At 36.0% G+C, this 23,023-nt stretch overlaps 1 protein-coding gene across 19 annotated transcripts in view; it reads left to right on the top strand.

The window, feature by feature from the left end:
• The window catches only part of DLG2 (discs large MAGUK scaffold protein 2), a 2,166,992-nt gene that overhangs the window by 1,436,700 nt on the left and 707,269 nt on the right, over positions 1-23,023 (top strand). For all 19 annotated transcript variants that reach the window (XM_034934113.3, XM_063608698.1, XM_055093779.2 and 16 more), the window contains one exon: positions 22,522-22,572. In XM_034934113.3, coding sequence (XP_034790004.1) covers positions 22,522-22,572 — 51 coding nt within the window. The remainder of the gene's footprint in view (positions 1-22,521; positions 22,573-23,023) is intronic.

The following is a 23,023-nucleotide window of genomic DNA, read 5'->3' as shown; positions in this document are numbered from 1 at the left end:
ACATCTGACTTCTAATTAGAAACAATCATGGCCACAGGCAATTGGAATAACATATCTAAAATGCTAAAAGAAAAGAACTGATAACGAAGAGTTTTGGATCCAGAAAAACAATCCTTTAAAATTAAAAGGGAAACAAAGAGAATCCCAAATAAACAAAAGACTGAATTTGTTTTTAGCAGTCTTGCCTTAGAAACATTTCCATTGATAATCTAAATAGATGCAGGAAAGGCCTTTGACAAAATTCAACAACCCTTCATGCTGAAAACTCTCAATAAATTAGGTGATGGTGGGACATATCTCAAAATAATAAGAGATATCTATGACAAACCCACAGCCAATATCATACTGAATGGGCAAAAACTGGAAGCATTCCCTTCGAAAACTGGCACAAGACAGGGATGCCCTCTCTCACCACTCCTATTCAACATAGTGTTGGAAGTTCTGGCCAGGGCAATCAGGCAGGAGAAGGAAATAAAGGGTATTCAATTAGGAAAAGAGGAAGTCAAATCGTCCCTGTTTGCAGAGGACATGATTGTATATCTAGAAAACCCCATCGTCTCAGCCCAAAATCTCCTTAAGCTGATAAGCAACTTCAGCAAAGTCTCAGGATACAAAATCAATGTACAAAAATCACAAGCATTCTTATACACCAATAACAGACAAACAGAGAGCCAAATCATGAGTGAACTCCCATTCACAATTGCTTCAAAGAGAATAAAATACCTAGGAATCCAACTTACAAGGGACATGAAGGACCTCTTCAAGGAGAACTACAAATCACTGCTCAATGAAATAAAAGAGGATACAGACAAATAGAAGGACATTCCATGCTCGTGGATAGGAAGAATCAATATCGTGAAAATGGCCATACTGCCCAAGGTAATTTATAGATTCAATGCCATCCCCATCAAGCGACCAATGACTTTCTTCACAGAATTGGAAAAAACTGCTTTAAAGTTCATATGGAACCAAAAAAGAGCCTGCATTGCCAAGTCAATCCTAAACCAAAAGAACAAAGCCGGAGGCATCACGCTACCTGATTTCAAACTACACTACAAGGCTACAGTAACCAAAACAGCATGGTACTGGTACCAAAACAGAGATATAAATGAATGGAACAGAACAGAGCCCTCAGAAATAATGTCGCATATCTACAACCATCTGATCTTTGACAAACCTGAGAAAAACAAGCAATGGGGAAAGGATTCCCTATTTAATAAATGGTGCTGGGAAAACTGGCTAGACATATGTAGAAAGCTGAAACTGGATCCCTTCCTTACACCTTATACAAAAATCAATTCAAGATGGATTAAAGACTTAAACGTTAGACCTAAAACCATAAAAACCCTAGAAGAAAACCTAGGCAATACCATTCAGGACATAGGCATGGGCAAGGACTTCCTGTCTAAAACACCAAAAGCAATGGCAACAAAAGCCAGAATTGACAAATGGGATCTAATTAAACTAAAGAGCTTCTGCACAGCAAAAGAAACTACCATCAGAGTGAACAGGCAACCTACAGAATGGGAGAAAATTTTTGCAATCTACTCATCTGACAAAGGGCTAATATCCAGAATCTACAATGAACTCAAACAAATTTACAAGAAAAAAAAACCCATCAAAAAGTGGGCAAAGGATATGAACAGACACTTCTCGAAAGAAGACATTTATGCAGCCAAAAGACACATGAAAAAATGCTCATCATCACTGGCCATCAGAGAAATGCAAATCAAAACCACAATGAGATACCATCTCACACCAGTTAGAATGGCAATCATTAAAAAGTCAGGAAACAACAGGTGCTGGAGAGGATGTGGAGAAATAGGAACACTTTTACACTGTTGGTGGGACTGTAAACTAGTTCAACCCTTGTGGAAGTCAGTGTGGCGATTCCTCAGGGATCTAGAACTAAAAATACCATTTGACCCAGCCATCCCATTACTGGGTATATACCCAAAGGATTATAAAACATGCTGCTATAAAGACATGTGCACACATATGTTTATTGCAGCACTATTCACAATAGCAAAGACTTGGAACCAACCCAAATGTCCAACAATGATAGACTGAATTAAGAAAATGTGGCACATATACACCATGGAATACTATGCAGCCATCAAAAAGGATGAGTTCATGTCCTTTGTAGGGACATGGATGAAGCTGGAAACCGTCATTCTCAGCAAACTTTCACAAGGACAAAAAACCAAGCACCGCATGTTCTCATTCATAGGTGGGAATTGAACAATGAGAACACATGGACACAGGAAGGGGAACATCACACACCGGGGCCTGTTGTGGGGTGAGGGGAGCGGGGAGGGATAGCATTAGGAGATATACCTGATGTAAATGAGGAGTTACTGGGTGCAGCACACCAACATGGCACGTGTATACATATGTAACTAACCTGCACATTGTGCACATGTACCCTAAAACTTAAAGTATAATTTAAAAAAAAGAAACATTTCCATTGATATATTTCCAAGTTTACTTATGTTTTTTCTTGTCAACTCAAATCTACTGTTGAGCTGCTCTAGTGAATTTTTTTAATTAATAACTTTTTTAAGAGCAGTTTTAGGTTCATAGCATAACTAAATGGAAAGTACAAAGGGTTCCCATATACCTCCTCCCCACCTAACACACACACAGGCCTTGCTCACACCAGCATTGACATCCACAACTGAGTGGTAAATTTGTTACAACTGATGAACTTACAGTGACACATCATTATCACTCAAAGTCCATAGTTAACAGTATAGTTCACTTTTGTTCTTGAACATTTTATGAGTTAGAAAGTATTTATGAGTTAGAAAGTATTTTTTGTGCTTCTCTCTTCTGGAAGCGATTGTAGATAATTGGTGTAATTTATTCATGAAATGATTGTTAGGATTCACCTTTGAACCCATCTGGGCCTGGTTCTTTCTGTTTGGGAAGGTTATTAATTATTGATTCAATTTCTTCAATAGATCTAAGCCTATTCACATTGTCTGTTTTATCTTCTTTGAGTTGTGGTACATGGTGTCTTTCAAGAAAACAGTTCATTTCACCTTGGTTATAAAATTTGCCAGCATAAAGTTATTCAGTATATTCTCTTATTATCCTTTTAATGACCATGGAATCTGTGGTGATGTTTTGTGTTTCTTTTCTAATATTAGCAATTTTATCATTTTTTTCTTAATTAGCCTAGCTAGAGGCTTATCAATTTTACTGATCTTTTCAAAAAATAGCCAATATTTTGTTGATTTTCTATATTGATTTTCTGTTTTCAATTTTCTTGATCTTCTCTAACTTTTACTTCTTTTCTTCTGCTTACTTTGGATTTAATTTGCCCTTCCATTTCTAGTTTTCTAAAGTAGAAGCTTAGATTATTGATTTTAGATGTTTCTTCATTTATATACATTCATTCGATGCTATGAATTTCCCTCTAAACACCGCTTTTACTGAAGCTTATTAATTTTAATACATTCTATTTGCTATTCTTTTCTTTTTCTTTTTCTTTTTTTTTCTTTTTTGAGACAGGGTTTCACTTTGTTGCCCAGGCTTGAGTGCAGTAGCATGATCAGGGCTCACTGTAGCCTCAACCTCCTGGGCACGTGATCCTCCTGCGTCAGCCTTTCAAGTAGCTGGGACCACAGGCACAAGCCACCATGACTGCCTAATTTTTTTTTTTTTTTTAGGAGTTGGGGTCTCCCTATGTTGCCCAGGCTGGATAAAACATCATGTATTCAATTTCATTTAGTTCAAAATACTTTCCAATTTCTCTTCAGATTTCTTCTTTTACCCATGTGTTTAATCTCCAGGTATTTCATAATTTTCCAGCTGTCTTTCCATTATTGATTTCTAGTCTAATTATATTGTGGTGTTAAGAACAGACATTGTATCTATTCTTTTGAACTTGTTAAGATTTGTTTTATGGCTTAGAATTTGGTCTATACTGATGACTGTTTCATGTAAGTTTGAGAAGAATGTGTAATCTGCTGTCATTGAATGAAGTAGTCTATGGATGTGCTTTATATCAGTTGTGTGATGGTTCCATGGAGTTCAAATATATCCTTACTGATTTTATGCCTGCTAGGCCCATCCATTTTTGATAGAGGGGCGTTCAAGTCTCCAGCTATAATAGTGGATTCATTTATTTCTTGCTATTCTATGGGTTTTTACCCCCATGTATTTTGGCACTCTGTTGTTCAGCCCATACATATTAAGGGTTGTTACATCTTTTCCCAGTATTGACTACTTTATTATTATGTAATGCCTCTATTTATCTCTGATAATTTATCTTGCATTGATATCTGCTCCACCTGGAATTAATATAGCTACTCCCACTTTCTTTTGATTAGTGTTATTATGATATATTTTTCTCCATTCATTTACTTTTTATGTATAGTTCTCTTTACATTTAAGGTGTTTTTCTTGTAGACAACATACAGTCATGTCTTGCTTTTTAATCTAATGTACTTTGAAAATCTTGGCTCTTGAATTGATGTATTTATACCACTGATATTTAAAGTGATTATTGATGTATTTACTACTTGGACTAATATCTGCCATATCTGTTACCGTTTTCTAATTACTGTTCTAATTACTGTTCTTGTTCTTTCATCCTATTTTTGTCTTCCACACTTTTTCTGCCTTTTTTGGTTTTAAATGGCATTTTATATTATTTATTTTCTTTATTAATATATCAATTATACTTCTTCTTTTACTTTTTCGATGGTTGCCATAGAATTTGCACTACACATTTACAACCAATCCAAATTCACTTTCAAATAACACTCCACCACTTCACAAATAGTGCAAGTGTCTTATAACAAAATATTCCCCATTCTGCCATAGTTTCTTGTATTATTCATTTCACTTATATATAATCATACATGATTATAAGTGACATGCATATATATGATTATATATAAGTGATCATACATATATGTGTATATATAAGCACATATATAATCATATGCATTATTCCTATTATTATTTTGAACAAACTGTTATCTGTTAGATTAAGAAAAATAAAACTTTTATTTTGTTTTATTTTCATATATTCTTTCTCCAGAGCTCTTTCTTTCTTTATGTAGATCAATGTTTCTGACCTTTATGATTTTTCTTCTCTCCGAAGTACTTACTGCAATATTTCTCTCAAGATAGGTCTACTGACAGAAACATTTCCTTAATTTTTGTTTGTCTGAGGAAGTCTTTTCTTTTTCATTCTTGAAGGATAATTTTATAAATTTTTACTTTGGTCTTTTTCTCCCCACACTTTAAATATTTCACTTCACTCTCTTCCAGTTTGCATGGTTTCTGGGGGGGTTCAGATATAATTTTTATCTTTGCTCCTCCGTAGATATGGCTCCCACCTGCCCCCACTAGCTTCTTTCAAGACTTTAAAAAAATCCTTGGTTTTCTGAAGTTTGAATATGGTATGCCTAGATGCCAGTTATTGGGAGTAGGAGGATTTTTTGTTTGCTTGTGTGTTTGTTTGTTTTGTCATTTATTCTGCTTGGTGTTCTCTGAGGTTCCTGGATCTGTGATTTGTTGTCTGACATTAATTTGGGTGAAATTCTCAGTCATTATTGCCTCAAATATTGCTTCTGTTTCTTTCTCTGTTTTGTCTCCTTCTGGAATTTCTGTTATGCTTATGTTACACCTTTGTAGATGTCTCACATTTCTTAAATATTCTCTATTGGTTATTTTGTTTTGTGTCTTGTCTTTTTTCTCTGTTTTTCAATTTGGAAGTTTCTATTATTGTATCCTCAAACTAAGGGATTCTTTTCTCAGCCACGTAAGAATCAAAAGTATTCTTCATTTCTTTACTATATTACCTCCAGCATTCCATTTTTATTCCTTCCTAGAATGTATCTCTCTACTTACATTATTCGTCTGTCCTTGCCTAGTTGTCTAGTTTTTTCATTAAAGCCTTTAGTATACTAATCATAATTCAAACATTTCTGCCGTATTTGACTCTGGTTCTGAGACTTGTTGAGTCTCCTCATACTGTATTCTTTTAATTTTTAGTATGCCTGGTCATTTTTTATTTAAAATGACATAATGAACTGAATAAAAGGAGCTGTTTTGAATAGATCTTTGGTAATGTAGTGGCAAGGTATTGGGGAGGAAAGCATGCTTTATTCCTGTGATTAGGTTTCAGTATTTTGGTGAGTTTGTCTATCTGGATTCTAAATTTCACCAGTGCTTCTCTGTTGTCCCCCTTATCCCCAATTTTAGGTGAGACAGGATGGCTAGAGGGTCTGGACTTGGGTATTTCCCTTTCCCCAGTTATGTTAGGCCCTGGTAAAACCCCGACAGGTTAGGCTCTGGTAAAATAGTTTCTCCTGAGAGAAGCCCTTATTAAGAAGCACTGAATGCTCTAACCTACTTCAGAATGATTCCTTTTCCTCTTCCCTGCCAGAAGCACTAGTAGATTTTCTTCTCATATTCAATACGAAGGCCTCGTAGAGCTTTTGGCAGTAAAACTCACAAAAGCGTGGCGGCCCTGTGACTGTTCCCCCTGGAGTTCATGACTGTCAGAGTTTTTCACATTGAGCATCTAGCAATTCATCGGTTATAGTTCAGGTTTTTCTACCCTGGCACTGGTTCCCAAAGAGGTATCTGCCCATTGGTTTTTGCTCTGATAATTGGTGATTCTTTGTGTCTACCTATCTGTCTGATTTTGGGGACAGTCATTTGCCTTGTAACTTAACTTCTCTGATGGATCTAACAATAGTTGTTGATTTTTCAGTTTGTTAAGCTTTTTATTTGTTGTTAGAACAGAATGGCAACTTCTAAGCTGTTTATGTAGTAGGCCATCAGCCCCAAACTCTAGCAAATTTATTATTTCAGTTTTTGACTCCAAAATTTTCATGAGATTTTGTTTTATAATTTCTATTTCTTTGTTAATATTTTCAATTTGATGTGTCATTGTTGTCATACTTTAATTTTTTTAAATGGCTCTTTTAGTTCTTTGCACATATTTATGGCTGCTTTGATGTTTTTGTTAGCTAATTCCAACATCTGGAATGCCTGAGAAATAGCTTCTATTTATTGCTTACTTTCTTTTGTATGGATCATCATACTTTCCTTTTTTGCGTGTCTCCTATATTTTTTTGAAAACTCTACATATAAGATAAAAGCAATTAGAGATTCTGATTTGCCCTCTTCTCTCTTACCAGCTCCAGATTTTGGGGGTTTTTAAATGTTAGTTTAAAAACTAACATTTAGTCACATGCTAGATCTATAATCTGTTTCCCCTGCAGTATATAGCTACTGATGTCTCTGATGAGTCTGTCTTGTTTTTTTTTTTTCTTTTTTGTTGTTGCTGTTTTTGAAGCCTGGCATTATAGCAGTGCCTTTAGATCAGCGTAGCCAGATGGTGAGCCAGTGATTGGTGAGAGGTTATGCTGAAACACCTTGAGCCAGTAAGCCTTCCATCCTTCACCAATGGATTTGTGAGTGGGCCAGGGAATGTGTTTACATTCAAGCAGCCTACAACTTGGCCTGAGATTTTATTTTCGAATAGGCCTTCCTTTTCCTATCTCCTGTGCATGTGTGCAAGGTCTCACATTCAGGCAGGGCTATGTTGATTGCTAGGACCTTCTGTAGTCTCTTGAGGATACTCACGACCTTTCATATGCACTCAAACTTCCAGTCTCCCATGGAAATATAGGAGCTCTCAAAGCCTGACATAACTCTCTAAGTACCCAAATTGTTCTGTTAAATTTCTGGCTACTGTAGACAGCATGTTGACTGCACCAGCCAGTATTGCAACCTTAGACTACTTCCATTTTTGCTTTCCCTGAAGTTTGCCACTGAAATCACTATTGTTTTCAAAAACTATGCATGGGATTTTCCCACATTCTGCTCCAAATGAAGTTGGCCCCCTCTGGCAGTAAAGCTGCTGGTTTTCATAGCATTTTCTGCTGGTAGAACTACTGTACCCACAGAATTTTGTGGGGTGGGGAGAGATGGGGCAATGTGCAGCCCCAGACTGGAACAACACAGGCTCTCACAGTTGTTAACTAACATTCAGCAGTTTTTTTTTTTTAATCAATCATTTTTAACTTGCTATATGTCTTTAGTCAGCTTTCAAAGTCCAGAAATGGCTATTGTTGGCAATTTCTGCCCAGTTTTAAAGTTGTTCTTTGGGGACAGGATTTGCTGAGCTCCCTATCCCACCAGTCTGTAATAATAATGAACAGTATAATAATAACATTTATCATGTGCCAGACTACTGTTCCAAGTATTTTACTAATTTATTTAAATTAATTTACACTAATTTACTAGTTCATTTATCCTTCACAATCCTATGATATTCATTTTGACCCCACTTACAGATCAGAAAACTGAGGCAGATATCTCACAGCTATTAACTGGCAGAGTCAAACTTAGGAAATGTCTCTAGAGTATGAGCAGTTGAGAACTGTACTTTACTTCCTACTTCATTTATAATCCCTAACAACCTTATTGAAGTAAGTATAAGTAGTATCGTAATTTATTGAGGAGGAACTCAGGCTATGTAACTTTTCTAAAGTCACAAAAATTATTAAGAGGCCAATTTAGGATTAGTCTACATGTCTGACTGAATCCAAAGCCTGAGCTGATACTTAAAACAGCCTGATAATATAATCAGAGCAAAAAGAATCTACAGAAGTAGTCTGTAAACACAGAGAAACAGCATTAGCAGAGCCTGGCCTGTGTATATGTGTGCATGCATATGTGTGTATTAGAGTGCGTAGGAGGGCTAGAGAAGGAAAGGCAGGGTTTGTGATGATATTAGATGGAAGGAGAGGAGAATCATGGAAGATGTTTTTAAAGGCTAAGTAGGAGTTATACAGGGAAAACTTTGCAAGCAAAACCATCCTAAGCAGAGGGATGATTAAGAAAACAAAGAGTATAATGAAAATATGATTTGAATTTTCTTCCGTCTCTTCTCCCTGCCCTACCAACTGCTTTCAATCCTTGGTTCTTTTTGCTGAAAGTTTGTTGTCTGATTAACATTTGTTTACTATATTAAAGGAGTATCTGTAGTTTAATTAATAGAATGCAAGTGAAAATTTTTCTGGTACCCTTTTGAGTCTTTCTATTCCAAGAAGATATGAAAACAAAGAAAAGAAAATAAAAGAAAAGAAAAGGAAAGGAAGGGAATGGAAAGGAAAGGAAAGAAAAGAAAAGAGAGAGAGCAAGCAAGCAAGCAGCAGTGAGCTATGCTTAAGCATGAACTGTTAGAAACTTATCCTATCAGCGTCCCAGTTGACCCTGTGACAGAATACTTAAAGGTCAACAAAGAAAAGTGTCCAGAGATAGAGAAATTCTACCTCTGAGACTTCTAGAGATAGAATTGGTGCATAAAATTCAGAGTCCAGAATGCCTTAATCCGGCTAGCTATTATAGTAATCACAACTTGAGTATGCATGACCCCTTTCAAACTCCTGGATCAAGTCTGAGAAACACTAATAGATATGTAGAAACTTCTACATTTTTCTTTGAAAAATATATTGCTTATACTTTTTTGTCACTTTAGACTTCTAAGTTAATTGAATCTAACAGAGAAAAAACAGGGTAAGTCAGGTCTTCTGTATGAATATTGAACACAACTGCCCCGTGCATATACGTATGTGAATATATGTATATATACATATATATACACCAAGCAGTAAAGCTTATATGTTATATATGAAATATGCTTATATATAATTATATGTAATTATATATATGCAAATTATATATATATATATATATATATATATAAGCTTTACTGCTTAGTATATAGTAAATCTTCAGCAAGATTAACTACAATTATTTAAAAGGTTTTTTCCAGGTCTGCTATTGGCATATTTAATTTCTACCTCTTCACCTTTCTTAAAAGAGACCAGTGTGGCATGTATGTACATGTCTGCTAGGGGGAGGGGGATGGTAAGTGAACCATCAGGTAACCATCAGGAAACTGATGGTTATTGCTTGCAGGAAATTTTTTAAAACATCACTATATATACGATTGTTATAAGAATCCAATGCAATAATGTATGTGAAAATAGTATGAAAATTAATAATACTGTTGTTACCATAATCTAAAAATGTTAGATATAAACAACTTTAAACCTTACAATTTCTATGTTATCAGCTGGGCCAGACATTCGGTAGGGGACAAAACCTATTAATAAGCAGTCCTTGTCATGGTCCTAAAGTACTTTGAAAAAGGTGAAATAAAATAAAGCAGCAGAATGCTTTCCCTTAGTATCTGATCTGGAAATACTGGTATGACCTTTATTGTAACAAGCAGCCCAAAGCATTTTTCCAAAATCACAGAACTTCAGATGAAGGAGCAGGGTGATGTGGCTGTATAGCTCTTTTCCCAAGGTTGTGAAGATAGTGATGTGCTTTTTAAATGGGATGAAAAGAGATTATATGAGATAGCGAAGAAGGTGGGGGTAGTCACTCAATAAATATTTGTTGATTGATGAATTGATCTTGAAAGCTGCTGAAAGGGTGACCTATATTTAGATGAAAAGGGATACAGTTCATTGTTAGCAAGATTTGAAGTAAAATGATTAGAGAGAAATTAAGGCAGTTCACGCCTTTGGAAAGTGACAGTGGTAAGATTTTTGAATAAAAGGGATTTTAAAGATATACGGCAAATAAAAAGCCTTTAGCATAAGAGTCAATCCATTTATTTCTTTAATAACAATTTATAATGCGGCTACTAGGGGCAAACATAAGTTCAGTTATAATAGGTGCCATAAAAGAAACACAAATTTAAAAGATAGTTCCCCATCTGAGCAAGAGGACAGTATGTCAGGGAAGAGAAATCACAATATGAGGAGCTGGCAAGAGGAAGACCACAAGTATAGTAAGAGAGGTGCTCTGCTATGTATGACCAGAAAGAAAAATTATTGTTTTAATGTCAGATACTGGATTCAAACACTAGATATTTCCATTTCTTTCTCCATCCCTATAGGCACTCATTTGCTAATTTTGTTCAACAAATTTATATTGAGCACATACTTTCCATCAGTAAGTAATGATGAGGATGAACAAGATTCTTCTGGTTTCACATTGCTTATGAATGCATAACCTTGAAAAAATTGTTTAACTTAGAAACTAGCTTCTTTGATAGTAAAATCAACATTAAAATGCTAAGCTCTCAAAATTGTTACAATTATTAGATGAACTTAAGATAGTGTCTGGCATGTACTACATATTTAACAAAATCCAGTAGTAGCAATAGTAGCTTCAGTAGTAGTAGTAATCATTTTTATTGTTATTAGCATTTTTCTGGAGATAACAGGGTTATGATTTCCAGGTTATCGATAAGAAAAATATTTTTTATTTGATGGACAAGACAGTCTTTAGTTGGTAAAAATGGGAGCTTCCCACAGCCCCAATAGAATGCAGCTCCATAAAGGCAGAGGCCTTTTTTTGTTTACCACTGTAGCCCTAGGACCTAACCTAACACATGGGAAATTTTAGGCATTCAAAATATTTTTCTACATTAATTTGAATTTTAATAAACATAAATTGCATTAAGGCATTTAAGGCAGCATATGTGGCATTAGTAAAGGTACCAAAAGGAGGAGGTGTTCAGCTCAATTACTTGGCTAGAAAACGTTTTTGAAGACGAGAAACAGGGTATTTAGCTAGAAAGGTAGGTTGGGGACAGCTGGTGGATGGTATGAAATGTTCTCTGGGGATTAAAAAATTATTGAAGCTACTTGAGCAGTAAAATTCCTTGATGAAACATTTTAGGAAAATAAACCTCAAAGGATATGAAGAATAGATTGATGTTGAAAATCAATAGGGGAAGAAATATTTTTAGGAAGTTATACCAATGTTCTTAAGAAAGTGATAATTTGGACATGAAATAGGATGGCGGGAATTGATAACAAATGTAAAGGATGTATATGACAAAAAAAAAATCTCCTTAACAGATATATAAAGTAGAGTGGTAGACTGCAGGAAGTTATGCTTACAATTAGGCAAGAGCATCGGTTCTGTTTTAGATGTATTGAGACCAGGACAATACTTAAGTGTTTACTCAGAAAAAAAAAAAAAAAAAGGCGGGGGGGTGAAGTCAAAACTCAGGTAGATTATAAAAGCAACAAGGGACAGAGCTTGGCAAATGTTCATATCTGGCAGGAGTAAAATAAATGGTCATCACGGCCGTGGACAGAGCAGTAGGGAGGAGACTAGCAAGGATAGACCCTGTGATGGAAGGAAAGGGAAGTTGCGAGTGGTGGGTGGTCACTCCAGTGCCAAATACTGTATGAAAGCCAGGGCAAATGAAGACTGGGAAAGATCATTGTATTTAAATGTGAAAAAGCTTTTGTTGATTATTTTGGGTTCAACTTTTGTATAATAGTGGAACACAAACAAAAGCTGCAGAGGATTGAGGAGAGAGAGGGGATGAAGTAGAGAACACTGATATTTTCCCTCATGCTACTGTCATATTATACCCAAGTAAAAGAAAATATTCTTGACTATCTGGTTAGATCATCATATTTGTAAAGTCTCATCTTTTGGCTTAGCACCCAGTTTTTATTTCCGTAAATATTTTGGCTATGTGCTTTGAGTTCTTGATACTTTTGGACACTTGCTTGCAAATGACCACATGATTTGCATAGATGGGTGGTGAGGTGAGGGAGGAGATTTGTTGGGACAAAAACCTTGTGTATCATGGTGCCTTACAATCATTGATCAATTGTGTTCTTAACACCATTTACTGTTCTCAAAGAGCATGTACAAACTCGTGAAATATTTAAACCCAAGGAACAAAACAGCCTGCATCAGGCTGGAGCCAAGTGAATGCATTAAAACCACCTGTTATTCTCCATCCTGCACATGGTGCAAAACAAGGGAGCAAAGCTGAGGGAAAATGGACTCCTTCCAAATCAGGCAATCTAGTTTTGAACATGCTAAGTAACTATATTTGTTCCTTTGTTACAAAAGCCTTTAATCAAGACAATTTTGTATATAGAAAATGATTATTTTATACATATAAGAACCCTAAGCTATTTTTCTCAATTTCTTCTGACAGAAATACTGATAAAAATTTATTATAATTTTATAGCTAAAAAGCCGCTAATTACAAGAAACCTGTGCTTTCTAATTAAAATTTTAAAAACATAGTAGTTATTAAGTCTGTGATTATTTTTCTAGACCCAAAGTTGTGTGTGTTATAAATACTTCATAACAAAGGCAGATAATTTTTTTTTTTAAGTTATTTAAGAGCCTTGCACAGTGGCTCACACCTGTAATCCCAGCACTTTGAGAGGCCAAGGCAGTTGGATCACCTGAGGTAGGAGTTCAAGACCAGCCTGGCCAACATGGCAAAACCTCATCTCTACTAAAAATACAAAAATTAGCTGGGCATGGTGGCGGGTGCCTGTAATCACAGCTACTTGGGAGGCTGAGACAGGAGAATTGGTTGAACTCGGGAGGTGGAGGTTGCAGTGAGCCGAGATTGCACCACTGCACTCCAGCCTGGGCAACAGAGCAAGACTCCACCTCAAAAAAATAAATAAATAAATAAATAAGAATGGAAAAAAATTGTAGTACACTGATTTTTTCTTTATGTGGTAGAAGCTATGATTTAGCATTCGCTGAGCTCAGAAGTTTTCGTAATTAAGATTAGGAATTTTAACTTGAAATTAGAGTTTACTGGTAGAACAAATTCAGGTGAATAATAGGAATAGTGATCTTACCAAACTCAGAATCTTAACTAAGAATATCAGTGATTGTTTTTATAGCTTGTGAGTGTTTATTTAAAGAAAGGAATAATGAACTATGATGAGTTTTTTATAAAACTGCATATTTTAAACCAGTCTTATTATGACTTCATAGTATTCATAAAATAAGCAGATGTATACCTTACATTAAAACAGGTTCTCAACAAAGCTTAAGCAGAAAATCTTTTGCTTACTACTAAGTGTTTAAATAAGTAATTTTGACACTTACACAAATGTGTGTAATACATAACAAAGATGAATTCTAACAGCTTGTAAGTACAGAACTGTTATGGAATCCAGGTCTTTTAGATTCCAGAATCTAAACTTTTAATTTCTGTGTGATAATGCCTTGTAACTTGAAAAAAGGGCCTGTTTTTGGTCACTATCTTTAGTGAAGATAGTCTAGGAGAAGGGACATTAGTTAAAGATGGTGATGGACAATCTAGTTGTATTAATGCAAGCCTCAGGCTTTTGTAATGTGTTTTGTCCTATTTAGAGCTTACATTCTGGTGGAATGACTCACTTTTTCAGCACTCAACTGATTTTCATATATTCAGCAGAGAAAATTTGACCCAGCAATCCCAATACTGGACATCTACCCAAAGGAAAATAAATCATCATATCAAAAAGATACCTGTACTCATATATTTATTGCAGCTCTATTCACAATAGCAAAGATGTGGAATTAACCTCAGTGTCCATCAGTGGGTGATTGGATAAAGAAAATTTGGTATATGTATACAATGGAATACTATTCAGCCATAAAAAAGAATGAAGTCTTTTGCAGCAGGAAGGATAAAACTGGAGGCCATTATCTTAAGTAAAATAACTCAGAAACAGAGTCAAAATACCACATATTCTCACTTATAAGTAGGAGCTATATAATGTATGGAATAATAAACATTGGAGACTTTGGAAGGATGAGAAGGTGGGAATGGAATGAGGGATAAGAAATTACCCAATAGATACAGTGTACCTTAGGTGATCCTTACACTAAAAGCCCAGACTTCACCACTAAGCAATATATCCATGTAACAAAACTGCACTTGTACCCCTTAAATTCATATAAATTTTAAAAATATAGTGAAATATGATAAAAAGGTGGGAATAAAGAACATCAGCCTCCTCAAGTTTTTTATTTTGGATTGAAGTAGAGCAAAACTTTCTTACCTTTTTTCCTTTTTAGAGAGAAACAGCTACTTACTCTTTCCCTCCAGAAACCTGAGATCTTTGAAGAGTAGAAATGGAAAAAATGCTTATGGTAATGTCCTTGAGTGGAGCCAAGACGGAAAGTGATACCACTATTTAGTTTCCCCCCTGTTGAGGCCTTTTATAGGTTAAAGAGAAGAGATAAGACAGAGATATTCAGAGGTCAGAGAGATATCACCTGGCAAAATTATGGGTTGCCAGTTAGGATCTTTAGAATAAAGAGTAATAGAAAAATCACAGTAACAATTGGTCAGGTGCAGTAGATAGGAAGAAAAGCCCTGTTGCTAGGTCAGAGCTGGGAGGGACCTCAGAGGTTATCTATCTGCATGAGAAAATTAAAGCATCATGACAAGCCCAAGGTTACCTAGCATGTTAAATCACAGACTCAAGAGTACAATGCAAGCATCAGACTCTTAAGGTCAGTGCTGTCTCCAGTAGAACATTCTGAAGATGTGGTTAATATTGCTGTCTCTGTTTTGATAGGCCTACACATTCTCATGAACACCTGCCATGAACACACTCAGCTCATCCCATCTCCTCTATGAAAAGTTTTCTGACTCACTGCCGGTAGAATCACCTATTCCTATTGCCTCCTTTATGTCACCTCTGCAGCTGCTGCAGTCTATAGACATCTACCATAGCACTCCTATCACTTTGTTACATGTTTCCATTCACTTGTCTCTATCTGTTAGACTGAGTTATTTGAGGGCAGGAACCATATTTCACCCATCTTTGTATCTCCAGTGCTTATCATTATACCAAGTACATGATAGGTACTAAGTATTAATGTATTTAATTGATGTTTTAATTTATTCAGTATTTAAGTTGGAAATTATTTTTAAAATTTCCAAAAATTTCCTGAGATGAGAGGATAAATTCAAGCCATATTTCACAGGAAAGGGCAGCTGTTGTTAGGGGCTGCCCATACTTATGCAAAGATACAGTTTAAACACAACTCAATTTTTGGAGTTCATAGGTGACTTGGGTCTAAAGATTTTTCTGGAGACCTGCTATAATCAAGGCATGGTGTCAGAAGGTACAAGGGTAAAAAAAGGTTAATATACAACCTGTGCTCTCATGAAGATGAGGATATAGGAAATGCCTTGAGAACAGCCTTAAAAAAGTGAGTGCCAATAGCAGAGCAACATAATGATCAATACTTGGCAAGGGAATATTTTTTTAAAATGAAAAGTGAGTATACACAAGATTGGGAGAAAGTTTAGTTGAGATTTTTTTTTTTTTTTTTTTTGAGACCAAGTCTCACTCTGTTGCCCAGGCTGAAGTGCAGTGGTGTGAACTCAGCTCACTGTAACCTCTGCCTCCCTGCTTCAAGCGATTCTCATGCCTCAGCCTCCAGAGTAGCTGGGACTACAGGCGTGAGCCATGATGCCCAGCTAGTTTTTGTATTTTTAGTAGTGATGGGGTTTTATCATGTTGGCTATACTGATCATGAACTCCTGACTTCGAGTGATCCACCTGCCTCAGCCTCCCAAAGTGCTGAGATTATAGGGGTGAGCCACCACGCATGGCCAAAATAATATTTTGAGTGAAGGCCACACTTGTTTGAGAACAAAAGCTAAGGTAATTCCTATACACAAGGCAGTGCATCTTAGATTGGTTCAAGAAAAAGATGTTTGAGTTAGGAAAGGCTTTTAGTGGATGTATAGAAAAAAACAAGTTTGTTTGCTTAAGTTGTGTATTACTGGAGAAATTAGCAAACATTCAGTATTTGATCAGACAAATTTTGTGACCCTTATAGATTTGTATCCAGAACTAATAATAATAGCTATCATTATTGAAGATCTGCTTTGTGCCAGACAGTTAACATGTGTAATATTATTTATTCCTACCAAGAATTTTATGAAGTAGAAACTGAGAAGACAATTGTTTGGGATTTTAGCTAAAATTTCTTTAATCACTTAAGATGTGTGATAATTCATATAAATTACCTAATTTAATCCTTGCAATAACCATACGAGGAAGAACTATTTTTAGTACTATTCTTCACATAAAGAAATTGAGGTTTTAAGAGATTAAGGAACTTGCCCAAACTCGCACTCATCAAAAATGTTGGAAAGAAGATTCAAATCTGTCTTTTCTTACTCTGGAAGCCATGTTTTTGCCTACCAAGTATCACACTGTATGTAAGGTCAAGTGTAAAGAGCAGTAATGCATCATGACATATTTACTATAAGAGATACTCCAAAAGAAGGGAAGGATGAATATTGGCAAGGTACTAAAAAAGAGGAATGCAAATGAGTGTGTGTGTGTGTGTGTGTGTGTGTGTGTGTGTGTGTTGATTTGCTGTGGCATTTGGTGGTGGTGTGACCCTGTAATTCAGGGCTTCTGAGAGGAGCCAATCTCAGAGATGAGGATAAATAAACAAGGAATGGCAAAGGGCATGGGCCCAGTAGGCATGGCATCCCCATTAGCAACCAAGGTCTTCTTTGAGTGCATCAGGTTTAACCCATCCAAAAACCTCATTTGTTGATTCATTGATTCATCTACTTACTCACTCACATAGTCATCATTGCTAGTCACTGTAATGTATGCTGCATCTGTGGATGAAGCAAAGTGGCATTGCCCCACCTTACTCTGGAAGTGACAAGAGACCACAAGAACTGGAGGTCCCAATTTGCATGATGATCACATTCCTCCCAAAGTCCAATTGTAGTGCCAAATGCTAAAACAATAATAATCAGAGGTATACCTTGTTAACTATATCATAATTACTTATAATAAGGAGAAGGATTAGAACATCGTCTATCATATTCTCTACTACTGACTTAATCTATGTAAATGACAAAGAGTAAATAGATCTGCACATACCTTGCACGTGGCAATAGTGGCGCTGCAGCTTTAGTCTACCTCTATATTTTAAATATTAGATATCACTCTTGTATGAGGCCTTAATATATTTGTGTTTTGGTGCCTCTTTAAAGGTTGTGTGTTTCTTTAGAATATGGCTGTATCTTAAAATATTTTCTCAGTATCTGTCACTGTTCTTGACACTTTATGCATGCTTAATAATTGCTCTTTGGGTAGAATTGTGTTTAGTCTAAAAAAGTGAATGCTTTGATATCCTTGTTTCAGCACTTTTATAATATGTGACACAGAGATATATAAAAATTTATTCATCTTGGGCCAGGCGTGGTGGCTCACGCCTGTAATCCCAGCACTTTGGGAGGCCAAGGTGGGTGGATCACCTGAGGTCAGGAGTTTGAGACCAGCCTTGTCAGCATGGTGAAACCTAGTCCTTACTAAATATACAAAATTAGCTTGGCATGGTGGTGCATGCCTGTAATCTCAGCTACTTGGGAGGCTGAGGCAGAAGAATCACTTAAACCTGGTATGCAGAGGTTGCAGTGAGCCAAGATCGCACCACTGTACCCTAGCCTGGTTGACAAGACTGAAACTCCGTCTCAAAAAAAAAAATTATTCATTTTGGAGTCTAGTATATCCTTAGCCTTAATGAAACTACAAAGGTGGCAAAGAACAAGCAAAACATTTCAGAGAAATTATTATTTAAGATTCCAATGAAACAACATTAAAATATGGATAGTTCACATTTGTTATTTATGGAGAACCTCTTTTCAGGAGATAAAAATATATCTGAAAATCAAATTATATCATCATCCAGGCAGGTGGTTACTATATCATTGAAGTAGAAAAAAGGCCATAAAATTAACTAAAAGCTGTTGGAGAAAAACAAATATTGAATGCATTCAACATTCATTAAATTAGAGCTTTAAATTAAATACCAAGTTTAAATTTGAGTTGGCTGTGGGTCACTCTCTTTACTTAACTGCCATATGATTCTAGGAAGGCTACATGCTCAGAACAGTACAGGACAATGTGTGACATCAGTTTGATTTTCTGGCCACCAGAGAAATCTACCAGCTGTCACCACAGAACCATAAAGTTCAGAAAAATCAAGTATCTTAAACATGCACACACATTTTTCAAACACTGAAAAGTTTAATCTATTTGACTCTCCAAGTCTATGAAAATGTCAATCCTCTGATTTTTCTAGTTCTCAAAGTGGAGAGGAGGCTGTGACAGTTAGGGCTAGAACTGGAATAACAGAAACCCCAACTGTGAAGCTCTCCGGGCCCCAAACTATCAGTAGCATAAAATATGACCAAGGTACTTAAATATTACCGTAAGTGTTACTGTACAAGAAAAAAAATGTATTTGGCTGAACTCTTTTGAGGAAAAGAAATTGAAAATCATATGTCGATAACCTGATTGGGAATATAATGAGACACTAAGGCAAGTTCAAACAACAATGGATTGTTTGCAAACCACCCAAAAGATGATGGGAGCCATTTATAACAGTTTTGGTTTTGCTGAGTGAGGATACGCAAGATTATGGTTAGGGGTGAATTACTGTAGATACCTCTCAGTGTTTCATCACTCAGTAAGCAACCACTGTAGAGAGTTTATTTAGAAATAAAGTCGAAATAAGTATTTAAATCCTTATTTAATACTGTACTGGTACATTGGTTTGAAAAGGCACCAAATTTTCACAAATTAAGATCGAGGTATTGTTTTTTTCTTTCTTTCTTTCTTTTTTCCTTTTCTTTTTTTTTTTTTTTTTGAAGCAGAGTCTTACTCTGTCACCAGGCTGAAGCACAGTGGCACTATCTAGGCTCACTGCAACCTCTGCCTCCCAGGTTCAAGCCATTCCCCTGCCTCAGCCTCCTGAGTAGCTGGGACTACAGGTGCACGCCACCCTGCCCGGATAATTTTTTGTATTTTAGTAGAGACTGGGTTTCACCATGTTGGCCAGGATGTTATCGATCTCCTGACCTCTTGATCCGCCTGCTTGTGCCTCCCAAAGTACTGGAATTACAGGCATGAGCCACTGCGCCCAGCCCTGGGGGGGTATTCTTAGTTCTTTTGTTCTGTCTCATTCTTTCCCTCAAGATATTTGCCATTTCTTGTCTTAGGAGTCCTTTGGCAGAACATAGACCACACTCTCCCTGTAATGAGAGAATAGAGATTAGGGCCTTTCCAATGTCTTTTCTGAACTCTCTCACTGGCTCCTGTGATTCCATGCTCTAAATGCTCCTCATGTAAAAGGTTGAAATGATGCCTCACCTATGCTAAAAATCCTTCATGCTTCTATGAGTTCACTAAAGCTTGTTGTAGACATGGGATGCCTTGTTGTTGTTGTTGTTGTTGTTTGTTTAGTTTTGTTTTTGAGACGGGATCTCACTCTTTCACCCAGGCTGGAGTGTAGTGGTGCGATCTCGGCTCACTGTAACCTCCATCTCCCTGGTTCAAGCAATTCTTCTGCCTCGGCCTCTGAAGTAGCTGGGACTACAGGCATGTGTCACTATGCCCAGCTAATTTTTGTATTTTTAGTAGAGATGGGGTTTCACCATATTGGCCAGGCTGGTCTTGAACTCCTGATTTTGTGATCTGCCTGCATCAGCCTCCCAAAGTGCTGAGATGACAGGTGTGAGCCACCCAGCCGGGATGCTTTGTTTTAAAAGCAAAGTTACACTGCAACCTTGATGGCATCATCTCTCCTGATGAAAAGAACCTGGATACTGTTGAATTAGACAAATGATATTATTTTCTTGAGTTGAAAATGAAAGACCCATGAGGTAAATATAAGCCTGCAATAGTTTATGTAGCTGACTAAGGAACTTTGGAATACCAATTAGGATATGCATATATAATACTTCTAAAAATCTAAGAGTCAGCATTTATGATCCTAGAAATGTTAAACGTAGGTTTTGATGGGCCACAACTATGCAGTGTATGCCACTAAAATATTCTTGTCTTTTAAACATTTCCTAAAAGAATTTCTTTGACTCTGAGCCTTTAGACATTTATTATTAGAGGCGTGTTTTTCTCTCTTGGAAGTTGTTTTTTTCTCCCCGTTTTGCAGCACTTTAATAATGTGAAGTGATTCACTCTGGAGAAGCACTGAAGCAAAGAAAAGCCTCATGGAGCCATACTGAGGGAATGAAAACGTATCTCATTAATTCAGCCTTCCCCTATTGTCCTCTTCCTATCCATCAAAGAAAATTATTTTAAAAATCATTCATATGGAAACATACAAGGAGTTTGAAGTGTGTTTGTGTGTGTGTGTGTGTGTCTGTGTGTTTTACTTTTGCATATACAAAACAAAACCCTCTAGAAAGCTGCTAAAGCTTTCTGACATCATCAAGTTCTTTTCTGTGAGTCATTAAGTTGCTGAAGCCTAGAAAATCAAATTTAGTTTAGGGCTATTTGATAATGTAGTAAAACAGTAAATTGTGATTCACCAATTAGCTCACGTAATTAGAAAATCAAAAACATGCTGTCAGTGGGTGGTGGACACACCTAAGTAAAGTCCATTGTCATTGTCATTCTATATGTTCACTGATTATAATTACACCTTTAGGTGATGATACTACATTCAATTTTTTGTTACGAAAGAGAATCCACAAATATCTATGTTTATAAATTACACAAGTAAATTAATTACTTAGTTCAGTCACTCATTCATTCACTATCTTTTCCTTCATTATTTTCTTGCCAGGCTCTGTATTAGGCAACAGGGCTGGCTGTCTGGGCCTTGCCTGCATAGAACTCTCAATCCCTGGTACTGGGTATAAATTCTTCTAAGATAGAGAAGTAAATGTAAGTTAGAATCCTACAAAAATTATGGCTTTATAGTTAAAATGTAGTCCTTCTGGCTGATTCCTAAATTCCAATGATGTTGCCAAGACACGTATCAGAAATAAGAAACAACCGATTTGAGAATTTTCTTGCTTAGAGGTTTTGCCTGGTTGAGAAGAATTCTGAGATAGATGAAAATGAGAAAGGAATATTTGTTAGATTATTTTAAACCAACTTTTCATATGGCCTCTGTGCACATTTGTGGAAATCTAAGGTGCCTGGCTATATTTAAAATGTATTTCTCTCTGTAAATTCAAATCAATACAAGGATTGGTTGGATGGTTGAAACAATTCGTCACTAAGCATTTCAAAATGTGTCTTACTTTGCTCATTTCTTACTGCTACTGAGGTACATAGGTATGGTTATATGGTCCAGGGCTTTCCAATAAAGATAATAAAAGGATGATGGGGATGATTTACCTGAGCTTGAGCCACTAAAGAAAAGGTATTTCTCAGATGATGCAGTCATTTTCATGCTATTTTTCTATTCAAAAATGGAACAATGTTGTTCTGCCATTATCACTGATTTTTAAGGTCATATTTTAGTGTTCAAACATAACATTTTTTAAAAAACAAGAAAATTATTTTCCTCATAATTGTATCATTGCCCCTAGATGATTTGTTCTTTGTAAGCTCACAATATGTATTTTGTGTTATTATACCTCACTACAAAAAAATCACAGAATTACTAAGGGAAGCAATAATCTTTGAGTTTTTTTTGTAGCATCTCAGTCATATATTTTAGAATAGCTTAGATTATATTTCACTTGAATGAAAATGCACAATCAGAAATATCAAGAAAATGTGGTTATTTATAGCTAGAATGAAAAATTTAACCCCCAAGCATTATTTAAAATGCAGCTGTCTCCTCCTCAACATGTATTTAATAGTTCTCTTCTTATTTTTTCCCTATTTACAGGTCAATGGGACAGAAATTGAATATGAATTTGAAGAAATTACACTGGAGAGGGTAAGAAAAAATTTTGAAAAATCCAAAGCCCCAGTCTTGCATTTCACATTCTATTCTAATCTTAATGAGTTGTCTTGTGAAATTATACAATTGTGTTTTATAACCTGGAAGTTTCCCACAGGACTCACAATGAGAATATTAATGAAATGCTCACAGTAGAAAGCATTGAGACAGCAGACCAAATAACTGAACGTTTAGTATGTAAATTTCATTGCCAGGATTTGGAGAAATGAATGGAAAAGAGAAATGTTTGATGAGCTTGTACAGCACTTTGTTCTTAATGGTTTTATTATTAGTGTTTTGGCTATACATTATTTAGATATGTTACAAGATGTTTTCATTTGTGTGATATCGATACTATCATCATAATTATAGTTACCATGTGTTTCTTACTCAGTTTAAAAAAAAAGTGGTGCATTTTAAAACTACTCCCATAGGAAGAAACACAGCA

Source organism: Pan paniscus, chromosome 9, assembly GCF_029289425.2.
Source record: "Pan paniscus chromosome 9, NHGRI_mPanPan1-v2.0_pri, whole genome shotgun sequence".
Lineage (NCBI taxonomy): Eukaryota > Metazoa > Chordata > Mammalia > Primates > Hominidae > Pan > Pan paniscus.
The sequence above is the reverse complement of the archived record's forward strand: the minus strand, read 5'-3'. Positions and strand labels throughout refer to the sequence as shown.